Source organism: Microtus ochrogaster, chromosome 21 (assembly GCF_000317375.1).
Source record: "Microtus ochrogaster isolate Prairie Vole_2 chromosome 21, MicOch1.0, whole genome shotgun sequence".
NCBI lineage: Eukaryota > Metazoa > Chordata > Mammalia > Rodentia > Cricetidae > Microtus > Microtus ochrogaster.
Genome location: NC_022022.1, coordinates 30,645,189 through 30,666,393, shown reverse-complemented (window position 1 = coordinate 30,666,393; position 21,205 = coordinate 30,645,189). Strand labels below are relative to the sequence as shown.

General features: G+C 38.0%; 1 protein-coding gene across 1 annotated transcript in view; it reads left to right on the top strand.

Moving 5' to 3' along the window:
• Positions 1 to 479: 479 nt before the first annotated feature.
• The window catches only part of Bank1 (B cell scaffold protein with ankyrin repeats 1), a 183,884-nt gene continuing 163,158 nt past the window's right edge, over positions 480 to 21,205 (top strand). The window contains exons 1-2 of the mRNA XM_026784149.1: positions 480 to 776; positions 17,736 to 17,887. Of these exons, the coding sequence (XP_026639950.1) occupies positions 659 to 776; positions 17,736 to 17,887 (270 nt within the window). The 5' untranslated portion in view covers positions 480 to 658. The remainder of the gene's footprint in view (positions 777 to 17,735; positions 17,888 to 21,205) is intronic.

Here is a 21,205-nt window from a genome sequence, read left to right as displayed (position 1 = left end):
GTCCTCCTCTTGGCGCCAGGCACCTTCACCCAGTAAGCCATCGGGCCAGCCCACAAGTTGTTGCTTTCTGACAGATGATTTCCCCAACTTCTTTTTGGTTTTTCACAGTTGAGTTCCTTCATGCAAATAAACTTTGTTTTGTTGATTACGGGGGAGTCACATTTGTGACATGAGTAGAAGAGGCTTTCAAGGCAACAACCGTGTTATATCTTATTTTTTAATCTGCATCATTACAATAAAGATAGCAACATTTTACAATGCTGGTATCGACTATAAGCAAATTAGCATGTTTTTTTTCACATTTAAAAGAGAATATAACCTGCTGTTAGCCTTTTGACTATAAGAAAAATAAAACATTTTTTTTTCTCTCTTTCCAGGAAGTGCAAAAGACATCCTTCTGATACATGAGGAAGATGCTGAGGAATGGGCTCTGTACTTGCAAGAAATATTTATACATATTGTGGAAAGAGAAGCCATCCTGGTATATCCCTTGTGGAATCTCTCTTCTTCACATTTGGATTTGCTAGACTTAAATGCTTACAAATGTAAGCTTCTGATAGTATCTAATAGTCTACTTAAGGACCTAACCCCGAAGAAGTGTCAGTTTCTAGAGGAGATACTTCACTCGCCAGCAAGTGTAGTGACCCTGCTTTGTGGGATGGAGAGCTCGGATCCTCTCTTCCAATTATTAAGTGTCCCCGGAAGCAAGTGGGAGATCTCAACAGAGCAGGAGCCCGAGGACTACATCTCTGTCGTCAGTCAGATCTTAGACAGAGGTAGGAATGCCACATCTTCTCTGTTGGTTTTTAAATGTTTATTTATTTACTTCTTTTGCAATGGGAGGGAGGGAGAGGTTAGCTCAATGATTAAGAACACTGGCTCCCCACTCTTCCAAAGGACCCACATTCAATTCCCAGCACCCACAAGGCCGCTCACTAGTCTCTAACTCTAATTCAGGGGAGCCAACACCATTTTCTGGTCTCAGTGGGCACCAGGTACACACGTGGTTACACATGCAGGCAAAACAGCTATATACACAAAGCAAAATAACAATTTTTCTTAAGTTTTGCAATTTAAAATTTTAAAGTTTTTTTAAAGTCTATGACTATCTGATGTAAGGCTAAGATTAGAACACAAATGCCAAGTTCGCCTAACAATGTTCTGACTGGCCCACAAAACGCACTAACGTTCTTTATTTTTAGCTATATTCCAGTCAAAAGTTAGCACTTGTTCTAAAAAATGGCTAAACACACACACACACACACACACACACACACACACACACACACACTCCTTCGGGCAACTCGGATAAGATTGTGATACCACAAGCAAGCCATGCTATGCTGTTAGTTTCTGGAAGATAACATGGGGCATAATTGGTGAAGCCAAAACCACTGCTATCCACGCTGATACTGTTATCAGCCAGCAACAGTTCGAAGTTTGAAGACTTAAGTTAGAATGCAGAGCTTAGGCTGTTCTGATAAATTGTGTGATATATTATTACAGGGTGAAATGCTGTTATTTTTATTGATTTTAAATGGCAAATTTGATTTTAAGCTTAGTGCCACAATATAAAGAACAGAACAGAAGTTCTCATTCATCAGCTAAATTGCATTCCTGTGTAATTAAGTTCTGGCACTAATGTCATTGAAGGACCTCCCTCTGCGGTGCTCTGCCGTGTCACAGAGGGTGCTGCATTCAGTTGCTTCCTTGTTTGCTCAACCTGCATGTGTCCTTCAAACCCCCAGCTTTGTGACTATGGTTTTTGCCTCTACAGGGAAAGCGGGGAGCTGTTGTTTCATACTGGCCGTATTAAATGTCAAGGTTGATTCTTTTTCTTGGAACATATTTCTGTATCCTTTAGCTACCCCTACATTCTTGGACTCTGTCTTTAGTCTCTTAATGGGACAAACATTTCTTCTTTTACACATGGCCATTTGTCCACCCCAGGTGGGTTACTACTTTTTACAGTTAGGTCCTCAGTGTTTCTCAGGTCTCTTCAAAGAAGGTCAGACTGGCTGTCTCTCCCACTTGACCCACATCTGCCTGTAAAGTTTACTTATCTTTGTATATAGCAACTATGGCTTTCCTAGTGCACTTAATGACATTCATCATCCAAGCAGCAATGCAACCACAGTCCGTGACCTTTAGCCATTTCTATACATAGATTGGGCACGTGTTGCAGTTCTGTAAATTGAGGGAATACACCTCATCCCTTCCCACTATCCACAACAAGGTTGTATCTGTCACTGATGCACCTGAGGACCACAGTATTTCAACAAAGCAAGACAAGACAGAAATCCCCTGTTTTCAAGCACTCTGACCTTTAAAAATTCAATATATTTGTGTGTGTGTGTGTGCAACATGAGCACGTGTTTGTGTATGGATGCATAGGTCATGTGCACAGATGTGTGCAGGCTGGAGATCAACATCAAGTGTCTCCCTCTATCTCTCTTCACCTTCCATTCTGAAACATTGTGTCCCATTAAGCCACAAATTCATCGACCTGGCATGTTAGTTTTTAGCACTAGGGATCTGCCTGGCTCCAGCCTCACCCACCTAGACTGCAATAACAAATATATCCTGCTGTGTGCAAATTCTATGTGGATGTTTGGAATCTAAACTTCATGTGTGTGTGTGTGTCAGGCACATTATCAACTAAGCCATTTCCCCAGCCCTCAAATTCAAAGATTGTGCTGATTATCTGTTATTCCATAGCAACTCTCTGCAAAACTTAGCTATTTAAAATCATAAATGAGAATAGTACACCAATTAGTAAGGTCCAGAAAGTGAAGAGTGGCTAAGCAGAGGTTCTGGGCCAGAATATGCTATGAGTCTATGTGTTTAAAACTGGAAACTTCTAAAGGTTCCAGTGTGTGTGTGTGTGTGTGTGTGTGTGTGTGTGTGTGTGTGTGTGTGCTCGCGTGCACACCTGTGCATGCTTATATGTGTGTGTATGTGTATGTGTGTGTGTGTATACTCGCATGCACACCTGTGCATGCTTATATGTGTGTGTGTATATTTATGTGTGTGTATGCATATGTTTATGTGACTGTTCATGTTTGTGTTTGATTGTATAGGGGAATCTGAGGATAGAGCTTTAATTGTTGACAAATTTCTTTGTTATTATATCATCTGTTGGTTGTCTAAAAGTCACCTATAATAGACTCATGAAGGAGTTCCCTTGAAGCAATATTTTTAAATTCTATCAGGTTCAAAAATCCCTTATCTCTTGCCTCAAATTTGAACTACAATTTGACTCAGGACAGTATTACTCATGTTGTCCCTTATTCTAACATTATAGAATACTGAGATTTGGAATGTCTGCCGAGCAAAGGGTCCTTGGTTGATGCATCATCTTAGTGGTGCCCTAGAATGGCTTTCACCACTCCATGTCCTAGATACATTACCCTAGGGCATGCTTTCTGGTTTTGTTTTTGTTTTTCTATTTCCTCAAATTTATTCCAGAAGCAGTTTGTTGAGTTAAAAATTTAATTTTTTTTAGATTATTGTTATGGTTTTAATTTCCAAGAATTCATATTAAGAATTTATGGGATTGATTTTGATTGTGGTGCATTCCTCCCATTCTGTCTAATTCTTTCAGGCTTTTTAGTATCTGATTAATTTCATTAGTTTCTTTGACAGTTGCTGCTTCTTTTCAGGCATCTTACTTGCTTTCTTACTTCTAATTTCCTTTGAATTTTCATTGCATTTTTTTCTTTGCTCTTCACTTGTCTTAAACACATTCCTCTCTTGATCTTGGCTTGGTCACCTCTCCTTGACACCTTGTACTTCTGTATTATGAAAACAACTTGAAAATAATACCATTATTCATTACACATCATGCTCAATTTTTGACAGCAGTAATCCGACTGGGTCTCTTTGTTCACTTTCCCTTCTTGTCTCTTTCTTTTAGTGCTTTTCCAGTACATTAATCTTTTTAATATTGTAAAAAATATAATTGGAAAGTTATGAGGAAGTCTAAATAAAGTGCATATTTATGAGTATTCCATGCTACTTCTACTGAGGCAGAACAGGAAAGATTAAGTGATTCCTCACACCCAGAATTTCTACTTTCCCTGAATAACTCTCATTAGGTCATTTCCCCGCCCCCTCTGTGTGTGTCTATGTCTGTCTGTCTGCCTGTCTGAGCAGGTGTCTAGATACCATGTTGAATATGTAGACATGAGAAGGCAGCAACTTTTGGGAGTTGAAATTAAATTACCTTTTATATTTTATAGGGTAAAATCCTCTATTTATAGATAGCACACTATAAATTTGAAGCTACTATTAACACTTATTCTCCCACATTTAAGTTTTAGACTTCAAAATTTTAAAAGTAATATAAATATACTAAATGGAAATATTAGAAAATCTGTAGGAAATAAGGAAACTTCTGAATTGAAAAGACTATTGAATTATTGTCGGTTGATAGCTTCCGGGGGAGGAAAACTCAACTTTTAAGAGTGCAATCCAAATGGATTGAGCATACCTGTGAGTATATGGGAAGTACACATTGGACTCAGGAGTTAAAGAAGCAAGACATGAAAAGTATTTGAGATGGGCTGGAAGATTGGTGTGGTTCTGGAAGGGATTAGGGGAGAAGTAGGGAGTAAATATGGCGTATGTTCATATGAAATTCTCAACAAATTACATATGTATATTTAAAAGGCTGTTGAAATATAACAGAGATACAGGCATGAAACCAGAACGTGGCCAGTTTGGGGCATACACGATTTTGATGTAACGGGTTAGTCCACCTTACATTGCTTCAAACTGTTTAATGATTCATTTGCTCTGAGAAGCTTCCTTAGTGGTTAGCCTACTGTGTGTTTTATGTTTCATACCACCCTTCATATTGAATATGTAAAGCCTGATTTTCCAAACAGAAGACAATAGAAAATGGATAAAATAGGACAAAAGATATGGAATTCAATTCCTATTATCCATTTTCGCCTTTCCTTCACCCACTAGAGAAATTACACCAGAATAAGAAAGAAACCTTTTATTCGGAAGCATGCTGTGATAAAAAGGATAATAAAAATGCCAGGGAAGTCATGAAAATAATTAAATGTTTAATATATTCGCACAGACAAAGAAAAATCACAGGAAATTTTATAAAGTTTAATGAAAGAGAAAGATATTTAATAATTATAATACTCAGGCAAAGTTTATAATTTTAAAAAGTTAAGTAGTGATTCATGTTTCATCTGAGTATTTTATTTCCTTTTAAGAAATTAGGAAAACTAAATTTCCTGTCTCCCTAATTCTCAAATGGAGACTAGCACGAATCCATGTGAGCTTCCTCCTCGCTGCTTACAGCCACATGGACAGCATTTCTCCCCCTTTTCCTGTTCATCTCTTCATTTGGGTTTGCCTCTGCACATAAAATTTTAGTATTTCTAAGTTTTATGCATCACTGTGTAAAAGTAATATATATACATACATACATACATACATACATACATACATATACATATACATAAATACACACACATATCTCAAACATAAAAACCCCAGCAAGCATCCTTTTTTATTTAATCTCTTAATTTTTTTGGAATTTCACATGAAATATTTACATACTATGTAACCCACTCCTTTCTCCTATTCCTTCTGTGCCGCTACCACTCACACTAAAATTTATGACCTCTCCTTTAGTTATTATTGTCACACACACTCACTCATACAGTTATATATGTATATTCACACATAAATACAAACTGCTGAGTTTACTTAGTATTAATCATAAGCATAAAATACTATCCATGCATATGCATGCATGCATACACTTGTATATATTACACATGTATTTTAAAATGGAATATGTTTAATACTGACCACTTGGGATTAGATAACCTATAAGGGGACTTGTCCCTGGAGAAGAGCAAAGCCCCTGCTCTTAGCAGTCATGAATTGATTGTAATTCTTGATCTAGGGGTAGGGTGTTGCAGCATTCTCCCTATTCACATTGACATATCAAATGACATTGGGAGTTATTGTTAATGGGAGTGTGACTGTGTTATCAGTGTGTTTGTGGTTGCTATATAGAAAAACTACTGATTTTTGTTAAGTTTTTTAATTCAATCTCCTTGTTTGTTAAGGGTCTTTTTGTGAGTTGTTCATCTCTTCTTGTTTAACTTTAGTGGTTTACACTAATGCACAGATTTGCCTGTTTCCTTTAACTTTTGTTGACTCAATGGAGTACAGGTTTTAAAAAAAATATTTAGGGTATCCTGAATTTCTTTAACACCTATTGTAATGATTCTTCATTTCTGATATGGCCCATTTGGGTAGTCTCTTCATTTCCTTTGGTTAGTTGAGCCAAGGGCTTGTCAATTGATGTTTAGCTTCTCAAAGAACTACTTCTTAGATTCATCTTTTGTACTATTTTCTTTCTATTTCATTAGTTTCTGCTCTGCATTTAATTATTTCTTGCTATTTATTGAATTTGGGTCTGGTTTGTAGATGTTTATTCAAACTTTTGAGATGCATCATTAAAATATTTCCTTGTACTCTTTCAGATCTTTAGATGTAAGGACTTAAATTATGAATTTCCCCCCAACTGCTGCTTTTAATGTGTTCCATATGTTTGGTTTTATTGTTTATTTACTTCCAGGAAATTTTAACATTTCATTATTAATTTCTTCCTTGGCTTACTCATCATTCTCTGAATGATTGTTTAATCCCTACAAGTCTGTGTAATTTCTAGAGATTCATTTGCTGTTGGTGTTTTGCTTATTTTTGTACTGTGGTCAGATAGGATGCATGGAGGTATTTAATTTTTCTGAATTTGTTAAGATTTGTTTCGTGCCCTATTGTGCACCCTACTTTAGAGAGTAACATCCACAAACTACACAATAAAATGTTAATTCTTTACTGTTTGGGTAAAATATCCTATAGATGTCTGTCAGGTTCACTCAATATATATAATATATTTTGATATCAAGTTTAATATCTTTCTTCCTAAAGGCCTTGAATTTTTAACGATTTAATGCCTAGAAATGCAATCCCATTATTTTGCCGTTATACAACAGACATTAAATACTACAACTTCTCCATAAACACTCTACTTCATTTCTTCGGTCTTCCTCTTGGACTTCATTGTTCCCCATCTGCAGGGCCTTTTTCTTAGTGTCTGATGTGGGTAGTGTCATCGCTGGGCTGGTGTTGTTGGGCTGTAAAAGCAAATGGACCAAGAAAGCCACAAGAAACAATCCAATAAGTAGCTTTCCTCTGTGGCCCTTGCTTTAGTTCCGTCCCCTAGGTTCCTTCTTCAAGTTTCTGCTTTGAGGGTGGACTATGGTGCTAAAGTGAGAGCAGAATAAACCCTAGCCTCCCTAAGTTGCTCTTAGCCAAGGTGTTTTATCACAGCGTTAGAAATCCTAACTAAGACACCTCCCCTCGATTAATCCCTTGGTCAGGCTCCTGCACAGCCTCGTTCCTCTCGCGCCTGTGTTTTTTACCCTTTTACACTGCCCTTCTGTGTTCATCTCTTCAGTCTCCTCTTGGACTTCGTTGTTCCCCATCTGCCATCGGAAGTCACCCTTTCTAATCCCACTTACCAAGTGCTACCCCATTGTTCATCTCTAATAGCTCCCTTTGGGTATTTTATAAAAACCCATTCTTGATTTCATTATAGCTTGGCTTTCTCTTTTAATTTCTCCATGAACTTAGCACCAATTTGCAAGCGCTCTCTGAGGATTGTTTCTGTTTGCTTTAATATTTTACCACTATAATCAATGTAACAGGAAACTTAATCTGTAGAAAGACCCAGAGGCCTAATTTCAATGTGTTTGCTAAAGAAATGATTTAGGTCTTTCTTTGCAAGAAATTGAATTTACACCTGAGATCTCTTTAAACTCTGTTATTGGCTTGTTCTTTGGGATTGTTTGTTAGCTACAATCTATTCAGATCTTAAACCCTCATTGAGGCTCATTTCTGGGGAATCTGAAGACACAGTAGGCAGGCTGAGAAAAATAAAAAGAAAATATTTTCCAAGCTTGAGTGTCCCTGATATATGGGAAAACTCCTTTGCTCATGCTCCAAGTCTCTCTGTATAAGGGGCTCCTTCAGCCCTACACACTGGAAGGTCAGACAGAGTGAGTGTGCTTTCATGGGTGTGCACTGGGCAGCAGGGCTTGTGATGACTTCTTTCTTATGTGGGCTGCTGAGAAATTTTCTTTCTTCATTTCTAGTCCATTCATGTGTGAAGTATTGTTATAAATAATGTTATTATTACAACCTTAGGTGTGATGCTGAAGAACTGGTTTTCCTAAATGTAAATTTCTACTTTGTTACATGTCTATAAATTCATTGTTTGGAATTCCTCATAAAGCCAAGAAATAATTCTTTTGAAGTCCGGAGTGGACAAGGACTTTGAACAATTAAACATTTCAGCTAATCTGCATCTCCACACATACATTGCATAACAGGGCTTTTATGAAGCACCCGCCTTTCTCTTTGCTTCCTCTTTCTGTGATTCATTCTTCCTTGTCAAAATCAATTTATGAAATAGAGCATCTCAAATGGCTTAGTGGAGCGATAGTATAAAATTTATAGACATTCTAATGTAAAAGGGAAAAACTTTTAAAGATATTTTAAAGCACTATGAATAAAAGTTCTTTTTAAAAAAAACACTGAAAAAAAACACTGAAAGAAAAACTTATCTAAGTTGATAAGGGGAATTGATTCCATGGCAACCTGAGATTTAGCTACTTTTGCAGAACAAGCCATCCATGGTCCCTTAAAGATCTTTTTAAACACTTAGAGACAAAATTTTCCTTCATGAGTTATCAAGGATAATAAGTAGCCTCATTTCATTGCAGGCAAGATGTGATCTAATTAAGTTTCATATTTTGTTGATATGCATGATGCTGCATATCAACAAGCTGAGTTCAGAAGCAGGTCAAAAATATTTATTTTTTTTTTTAGCAGTGAAGCTTCAAGTACAAGAACACATATTGATCTATTTGTGCTATAATGTCAGGTTAGAATAACATGAAGGTATGGCACATTAATTAAATTGTGACAGTAACACAATGGCTGCTCCACAAACTGTTATTTTGGGGTGTCTTTGGGGACTCCATAGTGTCTTACTGTGGCAGTCTGTATTCCCAGTAAGAGCTCTCTGGGTAGGTTGTCCACTGACCACCCCAAACCTGTGCATTGACTGTTGCTCAGATGTATTTAGGAAACAACCATGTCATCCGAACTCACTTGCCAAGAAAAGTTTCCTATTGGCTACACCCACCTTTCATTTTTGCTAACATCATCTCCTCTAACTTAGTAAATAATGAAAGAATTGAGGAAAAAAATCTGAGATAGCTTAAAGCTTATTTACAAAGTCAATAACAACAAAAATGTTCATTAAATATATTCTAATAAAACTTATGTTAAATCTCCAGGCAGCTCAGATGTGCGGAAATTGTCAAATTTAAAGACATCCAAGAGGCAAAAAAAAGAGAGGGTTTTTTTTTTCTCAGCAATTAAAGACACCCGGCTTACATCATCATTGGTCAGTTCTGCTGAAGCAAACTTGTTTATCGGATTGGGAGGAAACTTTTTAGTAACTAATTTTTAGATAAAACACTTTGGTGTGGACCACTTGTTGGATTTATGCAGTGATTAAAAATTGGCTGAGAGTCATGGAGATGGCTCAGTATGTAAGGACAATTGCCAGGTAATCATAGAAACCTGACTTTCATCTCCACAGTCCAGAGAACGGACTCCACAAAGTTGTCCTCTGACCCACAAACGTGTCTCTTGATACATGTGCCCATGTACATCATACACACACACACACACACACACACACACACACACACACACACAAAATAAATAAGTAAATAGCCAAACAAACACACATAAATGGAACACTCCTTGAAGGGGTGATTTGTCCTTATTTATTTCAATAATTTAAGTTTTGGAGTATGTTAGAAATGAAACAATCCTCTCAAGTGTGAAATTTTGCATAAGATTTACATGTGGATATCTTTGTATAAAAGAGGCTCCTAGAGAGTTAGTCTGAGATAGGTGGAGTCTGAATCACTTTCTGTTTCTCTGGTGAATTTTGACTTTTACTTGTGGGTCACTGAATTCAAGTCCTTTCAAGTGTGGATGAAATATAACCAGACAGGTGTTTTTAACAGTTAATCCAACACTGTGATATACAGATAATCATGACAGTGCCTGAGGAGAATTAGATATTCTAATGGCATGGGAGACATGATGAGGGCCTCAAGGAAAAAATTAACAACAAGATGGATTATGACTGGCATGTTGGAAAACTATTGGGAGGACAAAACAGAGTCCTGCTTCAGACTGAAGTTTTGTACAACATTGTCATTAATTATCATTATCTCTATATTGAAGGATCCCAAATGAACTCTTCCAGGCTAGCAATTTAGTGTTCTACTGTGTTCTAAAAATGGCTTTCTGAAGGATACTGAGACCCTCAAAAGGCTCAATTTAATGAACATATTGTTTGAGGTATCTGGGAGATGACTCCGTGGGTCAAGGAACTTACCGCCAAACCGGAAGACTTAAGTTCTATTCTGGCACCCACCTGATGGAAGGAAAGAGCCAACTCACTCAAGCAAGCTGTTCTTTGACCTCCATGCAACTGTGCACGGGCATGCATACTGTAATGTGGGTATGCACACATGCAGATAAATAAATAAAATACAACACTAAAAATAGCTTTAAAATAGCTTTAATGTCACAAAGTGACAGGTTTTATTGTAGCATTTTTCTCATACATATTCGTATGCATGTGTGTGTGTGTGTGTGTGTGTGTGTGAGAGAGAGAGAGAGAGGGAGAGAGAGAGAGAGAGACTTATTCATTATTAGTCCTCCACTGACTTTTTTTAAATCAACTACATTAATTTTTTTTATTATTCACTTTAGGAAAAATAACCAGACATGTTAATTTTTAAAAGTATTAATTCACAGAAAAGTTTAAAACACATTTTAAGAGAAATACAAAGACATTTTCATAGGGAAAACTTCATGAGAAAAGTGACATGTTCTTTCATTTTTTTCAAAGATCATCACTGCTTCTTATATTTGCTTCAGCAATAGGATGTAAATGGAGAAAATTCTATCTTACCCCAATTTACAGTTAGTAAAACAGAACGCTCTTCATTGCTGCACCCAGACTCCACAGCAGCTGTTTCAAAAATCTCCAAATGTGACGAGAGCACCTTCTTTTATTCTGGGCTGCTCCTATGTTTGCACCCATGATTAACTCCATAGCATCATACAGGCCACTTCCAAAGTACTGTTGGAACAAGTTACACCAATCTTCTAAATATTGGCATGCTTCATCACAGTCCCCCAAGATCACATAAATGAATCTCTTTATTGCTCCAATCAGAAAAGTCTTTGGAAGCTTTGTGGGTCTTCTAAAAATTCTATCTTTCCATAAAAATGCAAGATTTCTCAGTGACAATGAAGATTATTAGTTGTCACTAAAATGACAGGTGCACTTCAATGTTTCTCAAGAAAATGTCTGTCGGATCTCATCTTCATGACCATAGACGTGTCTGCTCATGGTCCTTTTGAATGCATCTTGAAAACGGCCTGGTGATTTCTTTACTACCACCCGCTGAAGTTTACATGTGGACTTCCTTAGACAGCTATTGACCTTCGGCAGTAGACAGGCAGTATACACGCTGACACACAGAATGTGAGCAGGTCAGATAGAATCAGACTGGAGGACTTAGATCAGCAGAACCTGACTGATATGAAGCAACAGTGTTCAAACGCAGGACATCATCCTTTGCGGGCAGAGAGTGATTGGGCTGGTCCTGATGTTGCTACCATTACTTCCTGCAAACAGGCTTCCCAGGCCACAGTAGGAGGGAGTTCAGCTGTACCAGTGGCTTCTGGAGTTTAGGAGATGTCAAGCAGGGCTCAGCAGGGCTAAGGGAAGGTGACTGGAGTTTGGAAGCAGACAGTGGAAATAGCCCATAGAGAGGGCTGTGCAGGAGGTCCCTGCTCAAAACAAATGAAGTACCCTGAGGGTCTGAGGATCCCATGAGTTCACTCCGGCAGAGAATAGTTTGTATACCTTCCAGCAAGAGTGATAAAAACTTCATTACCTCTCACCCCATAGCATCAGGTATCAGGGTACCAGAGGCAAAATTATCCCTGCATCACAGTCTATACTAGCTTTTCCACACAAATTTAATATTAAGTTTAAAGAGAATCAACCTGTTTTTATGTAATAAAACTATCTCCAAGCAAAACTACAGAATAGCCATAGAAGTAAAACACCTAGAATTCACATCTGGCAGCAAATTAAAAATGACCCAGCATGCAAAGAAGGAACTTTTCCCTCATAAGCAGGAGAAGCATCTGTTGTAAAGGACTTGATTCCAGCATGTGTAGAGATCCAGCTGATACAGTAAGAAACCAAACGATATAACTAAAACGTCAGGCAAGGAATTTAAATAAATGTGTCGCCAAACAAAACCTGCAGAACATGAGTAAGCAAGGAAAGTGTTGTCAATGCTATGATCATTTGGGGAATAAAAATTAAAAACGCTACATACACAGCCACTATAAGGGCTGAAAAGGGCAACACCGTTATTCAGCAGATGGTAGATGCTTGACTCTCTATTGCTTTTATACTATAGTACAATTACTTGTAGATTGCTGTGTTAGGAAAATTGTCTTTTCTTTATAGAGCCCTTGGTCATTGTTCTAGGACACCCTTCCCCACCAGGCTTCATACTGTCTGCTTCCAACTAGCAAAAAAATGAATGTTTGCTAATTCATTGCTGTCTCTTCCCTTGCCTTCATAAAAAAATATTAGTCCTCTTCCTACTCTGTTTTAGAGATTGTACCATTGCCACCATGGCTCCAAGCTGTCACACAGACTATACTCTCTCCCAGCTCAGCTGTACCTCTGCCTTATAAATATCCATTCTCTCATCTGTGGACCGAGACCTGCATCTGTCCTTTCAGGATCTGCTCCCAAATTCTTCCAGTCAGTGGCCTGGGTCTTTCCTCCTTGTGTTTCTTAGAAGATCACCAGGTGAGGTGATTCTCCACCGCCTGTAGAATACACTTTAAGTCCTCTAGAGTAGTAAGAGAAGGCCTCCTTATCTAATTCTACCTGAAATGTCTCTAATTAGCAACAGGACTTAGAGACCCCACATTGATTTTCCCCCATTAATTTAAATAATTAGTTGATTCTAACAATAAAGGTATAATGATAAGCTAGTACATTTAAGAAAAAGGCCAGTAGTACTGTTTTAGCTTTCTAGAATTTGTCAAAGTCTGAAAAATTATTATGTGCCAACTTTAACATTTAGGGATTGGATATCTGCCTTTTTCTTTCTCTAAGAAACTAATGGTTCATTATTATTTTAGAATTCCAATTAAAATGATGGATTGTTTGAAATATATATTACTCAAAAAGTATGAATTATGAATGTGAGTTCAGGTATCTGATCCTTTACATAAGGAATTTCTTTGTCCTAAAGTACTTCTCTGGTTTATATAACTGAATAAATAGTTGGACTTTTTTTTTTAATGAGGTTGTAGAGGCCCAGGTTTCAGGGTTCTCAGTTTTTGATGCATATTCTAATTCTTTAAAGATTTTTTATTTGAATCAATTTACCATTTAATCAATTTCTATTTTGCTTTATTTTATTGTCTACTTTTTCTTATTTTCTTTCTTCTTGGTCATTCTTATATCTATTGAATGTGAAGCAGTGGACTTCTGCATTAAAGACATCACCCCCAGGCTTTCCTGAACATCAGCTCAAATATCAAAGTGAAGAATCTCTAAAGAGGCAATCCTTGATATGTACAGGGAGTTGACTCCTGAAGCCCAGAATTATTAAAATTGGAAGATGCCCACACCCCTTATATAAATGATGCAGGTCTGACACACACCTCCCAAATGAATTTTTGCCCCGGTCCTCTAGAGTCCCACTCTTACAACAGTACTTCAGACACAACATAGCATATTATCTCTTATGTAGTTTATTTCTTCATTTGGTGTTCTAATAGTCATTGATGAATTTCTGTGGAGCAAGCACTGTTAGAGGAACTTTAGCAAGGCCGCCATCATTTACTGGTTATGACTCCACATTTATCACAAATCGTTGTTCTAAGTAGTGACAGCCAATCAGAAAACCACAGCCACTCTCCTAGAATGCTTTGCCAACTGCTTGACAGTTCAATGGGGACTAATGAGCACGCTTACACACAGACTGTCACCTCTGTATAAATCAGCGGTCCTCGCTAGAATGTCAGCCTAATGTTAATTAGGGTAGACTCTTATGCTATGGCCATAACTGATTCCTAAGACACGGCCTCTGGAGTTTGAGGTCACTTGTTGTTTGTAACGCCTGAAAAAGGGTTGTGTCTTTGTGTCTATCGGATCATCCTTGTGATAACTCTACCAACATGGGATGGAGACAGTTGTAATCATATGTCTCTAGACATTGCGTAGCTTGTCTGTCTGGTTCCAGAAACAGCCAGCTGTGTGACCATGGGGTTGTGAATCAACGGCTCAGACTACCTTATGATTCTGTTTAGAGCTGGCATGCTTCTCCCTTTCCTTGTTTTCCCTGTCAGACTTGTTACTAGCTTTGTTTTTCTCCCAGCAGTTAGCCTAAGCTGTATCCTCTCTTTACTCATGTTGTTTGCTCTTCCCTGTGTTTGATTGCAAACCTGAAGAAGCAAAGCTTATAGAAATATTCTTAGCAACCAGAATAATTCATGATACAGAGATGGTTGAAAAATGTTGATTAAACAATACACTTCTTAATCTATACATGGAGGGCATTATTATATACTCTGTAGAGTTGGTAGAATATAAATAATAAATCAAAAATTATATTGGCATACAATAAATATTCTGCCATTGTTATTAATATCCCTGAAAAAATTTTATAAAATTTTAGATCAGATTCCAGTTTAAAATTCTCTTTCTTTAGGAGAATGAAGTCTTCATTATGAGGCCATTCTAGCTTGCTAATGGTGCAAGTAATTATTTTTGGTGACACACAATACTTTTCCTGAAAGTCATTGTCAATTGTCAGTTGCTATTCTACCTATTATGAGCACCCAGGTTTGAGCACTCACACATCCCAAAGCCCACAGAGAAGTACTGGCCAATGCATTGATATGGTATGGTAGAATGACTTGTGTTTTACAGTGTATTAAGTAAAGTCACCCTCTTGATTCTTTCACCAATTAAAATCCATTGTTTCATTCAACTTCGAACTATTTGAATGCAGAGACAGAGATGGCAGAGGCACAAGACTACTCAGGAAACAGATTGAAATTGTGAGAGAAGTAAAGGCTCCTTATTATTTGTTTTAAACAAGACCAGAATTTTAGGAATCTGGAAATGTGGAAGTTTGTGCCCTAACTCTTCAACTTTCATAAAACAGAGCAAGACGAGGCAAAAAGCAATGGTTTCTTCTCAGAAGGGGCTGCAGTCTGCTCCATCACCTCCTTTCTCAGCTCTTCCAATCCTCATCCTCATTCCTTGTCTGGACGTGATTGATGGAAAGCTCCATGGTGGTCGTAGCTTCTCGAGACCCATAGTTGAGGTAGAAGCAGAGATTATTTTCTTATAGATTTCTACCAAGGCTGCGTGTTTTAGTATTACAATAACTTTTGGGTAAAGACTAAGATTGGCACTGCACAAAGGAAAACGTGAACAAAGTAAAAGTAGATTTTCTTTTTCTGTCAAAAGGGTGTATCAGAAACCAAACTGGACTAGCAAGCACAATGGACCAAAACGGCCTTGTCTCTTCCCACCTGCATTGGTGGTGGCTGTGTTTCACTGCACTTCCGGTAGCTCGACTTCACAGTCTGATGAGCTGGGGCAATCGGCACGGGGCAGGTGCAGGATTTGGTACCTTGGGCTGTCTATACCTTTGGTAGGAAATAAGAACAATGGCAGCCAGTTGTTCCTCATAATTACCACAGCCTGCCTTTGGAAACTCTGGAGTCCCTCCGCACCTGTGAGAAGTAGCATGTGATCTTTTCTGACAACTTTTTTTATATGCTAACTTCGTAAAGCTTTGCATAAGGCTCTCTGGACCTTGCCTTCTGCCCTTTTCACCTGCCAGGTAATGAGGACAAAATTCGAACTCTAGTCTCGCCCTGAGTATTGTGGACTCTTCTTCATCTTCATTCCCTTTAGCCAGAAGACCACCAGGAACACGCCTAGCCTTGATTATTTGTGTGTTATATTTATTTTAATGAAGAAAATGCATGCATGGAGAACCATGAGTTATCTCACTACAAATGTATTAGAAAAGCACATCAAATTGGGCTACTGTCGTGTGAACTGCAAGGGAGCCAAGCAGACAGGACTATAAAGCACTTGTTCCAGGAAATGTAACACATAGCTGGATAGTTGTTCTCCATGGTGGGAGGATTCTTTCCCTGAAAGACATAAACGTACTTCCTCCTTAAAAGGCCCAATGATGACAAACTGACATATGATTTCAGCAAAGTTGACTTCTTGGAGTCAATGAGTTTATTGTGCTTATAGGGCAAGGGGCTATTTACAGAAACATGGGGACTCCAAAATAACATCACTGGAAAGTCTTTGACAGGTATGGGTGATGGCAACTCCTCTTTCTTTGCAATTCTCTTTGAGCTGACCCTAAAAGCTACAGATGTCACCCATTCTGAGAATCTTAATTTCATCCCTATGGATGGAAACACTTTGGGTTTTAAGACAATGAGTAGTTTGAGAAACTAAAGTTATTATTTACCACATTCTTTTACTTTCAATTGAGAACAATACATGAATAATTGAGAGTAAATGTTACTAAGTGTTAAACTAGACAAAAACCAGTCACTTCATCCACTCTTTATGCTCTGAAAATCGTATTAATATGTTTCCTTGTTCCTAGAAGTTCCATAAAGAAATAATTTGTATGGAATCACTTCTGTTCATAGGACACTTAAACATTTTGATTAGCACCCTTTTATTTACATGTGTGTATGTGTGTGTGTGTATATATATATGTATATGTATGTATGAATATGCACATATGTATGAGTGTCTAAGGAGGCCAGAAGAAGTCAGATTCCCTGGAGCTTGAGCTACAGACAGTTAGGAACTGCGTGATATAGTGTTGGAACTGAACTTGGGTCCTCTGAAAGAGCAGTAAGGACTCTGACCTGCTAACTCACACAGTCAGCCCAGTATTTCACTATTAAACTTAGCATCTAGTGTTATTTTACTTAATAGTTGTTACATAATTGTATTCTAGCCCAGCCTGCTCTGGAATTCATGTAACACAGGCTGGACTTGAACTTTTAGCATACATACCTTTTTCTCGTTGCAAATGCTGGGATTACAGGCATAATAACCATTCCTAGCTTATAATTAGTATTTAAAATTAGAATGTCTATCTATAAGTTAGTATACTGGCTTAGATTCTTCTAACTGAATTTTTTTTTATAATTTTCAAGGTAAATAAATTTTCTAATATTCCACTGGTTTATTAATGGCAGTATAAAATGTGATATTTGGAATTTCTGTGAACATTTAACCAACTGATGTGGCTTAGTCACAAGTGCTATAGTGGTATTTAGTCAAAAAATATTATTTAAATGATAAGATGCTTCTACTACCCTAGACTCAGCTTCTACACTTATGAATTCTTTTCCACAGCAATTGGGTGGGTTTTTTTTTTTTTGGTAGTAGATAGAATGAAAATAATCTGTATTCTTGCAATTTTCCTCAGGTTCTGAAGACTACCTTGAGGTCAGCATTCCAACAGACCCAAAAGCAAAATATTCTGAGGAGACAAGTAGACAGAAGGGAGCTGAAGACCAAGAAGCTTCCAGAGTGTCTGTGCCTCTGGCCCTAGTGCTCCCTGGGGAAATTCCATGTGAGGTCAGTGACGGCAGCCTTTATTACATGCCCTTTTGTTTTAATAGACACTAAATTTCACTGTGATGTAATTTGCACAGTTAACCTAGCATTTTGGTTTATTCTTTTTCACAACTACAAGGTCAGAACCCAGAATAATATCAGGCACCCAGTAGGCATTTACTATCTTTGCTGGCTAACTGGACATTGGAGAATCGCCAAATGCTTAGTTTTATCAAATGTTATTGACATTTTAAAATGATATATACAGAATACATATATTAAGCTACTTTTAATAACTGCCACAATAAGCAGATAAAGAATTTTATTTTCCAAAAGAGAGACCCACTGTTGAATAGAACTTAAAATTACTTGTTTTTCACCACCAAATGTATTGTTGAATGACGACATCGTTGAATATGGAAGAATTAATTTCCCATGAATAGAAGTACAATTAGAAGGAGGATTTGAGGAAAGTAACAATATAGAATCATTCTTGTATTTCTTCTCCTATGCCTTTCTTGGATTGATCCCTTAAAATTAACCACTAGAAGGGTTTGAGTCTTGGTGCTGGTCCTCGAGGTCTATGGAGTCCTTGAGTGAAAAGGGCAACAGTATAAAAGAGCCCCAAGGGAGATGCATGAAAAGTCCTTTTGGAAGGAGCTGGCAGATTTACATGGCCTGACATCAGGAGGTCTCTGATGTCTGCTGATGGTAGGTCCCCAACCCTGTGGTCAGAGAAGTTAAACATTCTGTAAGGTTCCTCAAGTTTGCATCCCTTCCTTCTACCCTGCAGACTGTTGGAACAACTCCTTTAAGTCACTTCACTGCCAGTGCTAGAGGAAGGAAAACCACTCAGACACTACCAGAGGAGTGCCAGAAATTTGAACTGTGTACATTTGAGATACCAGGCATAGATGCCCAGGCAAAGACAAATTGCCGCATGGGTAAAGGAATAGGTAGCTGAAGCTGGGAAGAGAAAAGCTAAGAGCCAAAGATGTCAGCTCCTACGGTGTCAGAAATAATGGAAGAAATGGGAAAGAACTGTAATAAAAGCAATGTGATCTAGTCTCGAAGAGATGAAATCAAAGTAGGAAATAAAATAACTCTAAGAACAAAAATAGCTCCCTGGGAGTTATGCAATGAGTCTAAATAGCTACTTTTAAAAATATCTGCAACAGTAAAATTTGAGTATTATAAAACCCTCCCCTTATTACTCACACACAAAATTGAAGTCCAATAGCAAGCTTTGGCTGTCCTTAGGCAGACATACCCTATGCAGATGGCAAGGCAGGGGTTATTTCAGTAGAGCAGCCATAGGCTTTTTCTTTTGAAAATTTATGGATATAGGTAGAATTTTTCAAGCATTATAAAGTTAAATTATTTCAATATAAAATCTATCTTCAGAACCCTACTATATATATAAAAACTAGACGTCAAAAGATCATATAAAATATCTTAAATCCAGAATTATGCTCCAACATTTCAGAATAATCTCGTCCTTTGGACCAAAAATAGTTATCGCAGACAAATCTTGGGCTCTCAGTAAGTAGATCTTAGTACAGTCTGAATCCATATACTGGTGCCAGGCACTGCAGAAAAGACCATTTGGTTCCAGCTGAGTGAAAATTGCATTTCTGGTTTCCCTGGAGAACGTTCAGTATATGCCAGTTGTCTGAAATGACAACCTTTGAACTCCACCATATTTCTGAGAAGTCTTCTAGATAGTGGGTGGGCAAAGACCAGAGAACAGTGCCCCGTCTCCTAAGAAAGTAGCAAAAGAGGTGTCTATGGAATCCTAAAAGTTCCATAACTTATCAGGGTCAGCTCTGACAGTTCCTAGGCAGTCGGAAGTGGACTTATTCACTGCTAGCACTGTTGATACCCATGTAGCAGTCTTGTATCCATCATGCTGATGGGACCATGTGTTCAATGGGACCACAGTCTTCCTCCCCTATCATGCAAGTTACCTTGCCCCTCCCCCATTGCTCCTTGCTGTACAATTGCTGCATCTTCCTCTCACTGTCTGCTCTTGTTCTGCAGAAGCACCTTTTATCCATCACTAACTGAGGTGCATTTTTAAGCTGTTTTCTGTCTGTGATCCTATGAGCTGGGGAGCATTGATCCTTCTGCTGAGTAACCTTTCCCAGCACCTTTCTTTCCACAGATTATCAATTTTCTAAGCCTTGACAATCTTACACTGCTTTAAAGATGGTTGAAAAATATTATTTTTCTCTTTGACACTGACCCATTGTTCTATTTATAAGGGTTATTCCTTAACTGTTTGAGAAAAAAAAGTATGTAGGTGTTGTCTGTGTTAGCTTAAACCTGTTTCATCAAAGAGCCCTTCTTTAAGTTTCTGTGGGATTGCATACTTTCTTCTATTTTAGTATTCTAAGCCTGTTTTACTTCTTCATTTTCTGTACACTCTGGATTTTGTATTGTGGAGTGACAAATCATAAACAATATGGTGTTAGTTAGGTCTGCCAAAGGTATCTGTTGTTCAAATAGAGCATCAGTGTTTACTTACCTTCCTGATAAAATCCACCTGAAAGGCATTAGCTCAATGACAGCATCTCTTGTGTATGCTGTCCACTGCTTCAAAGATGTGACCGTATAAAAGTCTTTGACAAATTCCCATGGAGTAGTGGTTCTCCACTGGGAAAGGATTTGCCTTTCTTTTATGTGGGGAGATGTAGGCAAATCTGCAAGCATCTCTGATTATCACAGTTGCTGCTGACATCTAGTTGATAGAAACCTGGAAGCTGTGAGCATTACATAATGCATAAAGCATACTCGTGACAGTAGCTTATCTCATGCAAAGTAGCAATCCTGCTAACGTTAAATCCTGTCTCTGAGTGTACACCTGCAACAAATGAGTCACCTTCACTTCTCCCTAGTGGTGGCACCAAAAACTCCAGCTCCTTCCTGTGGCTTCTGTGACATTGGCAAGGTTGTTCTGTATTCACTCTGTGAAAAGTGTCTGATCTTTAGTCATGAGTCCACCAACGCCTTCCACACATTTTACACAAAGCTTTCAGGACTGCAGTCTGTGCTCCGAATCCTCCCTGCTCCTGCTATTTCTGAGTCCCCATCAAGAATTTGGTGAGGATGTCTCCATTTCCTCAACAGAATCACCACTTCAAGACTGGTTAAGATTCTTTTCTTCATCTTTTTTTTATCTGCGTGGAAGATCCTTCATTAATCACCATCCTTCCTTTTTCCAATTCTTTCTCTACTATTATGAGACAAACAAGTGTCAAGTGCACAGCAAGTTGCTGGTGCAGCAAGTTTACCAAGACCCATGAACCTATCTTTCTTTAATTGGTATCTATAAAGTAG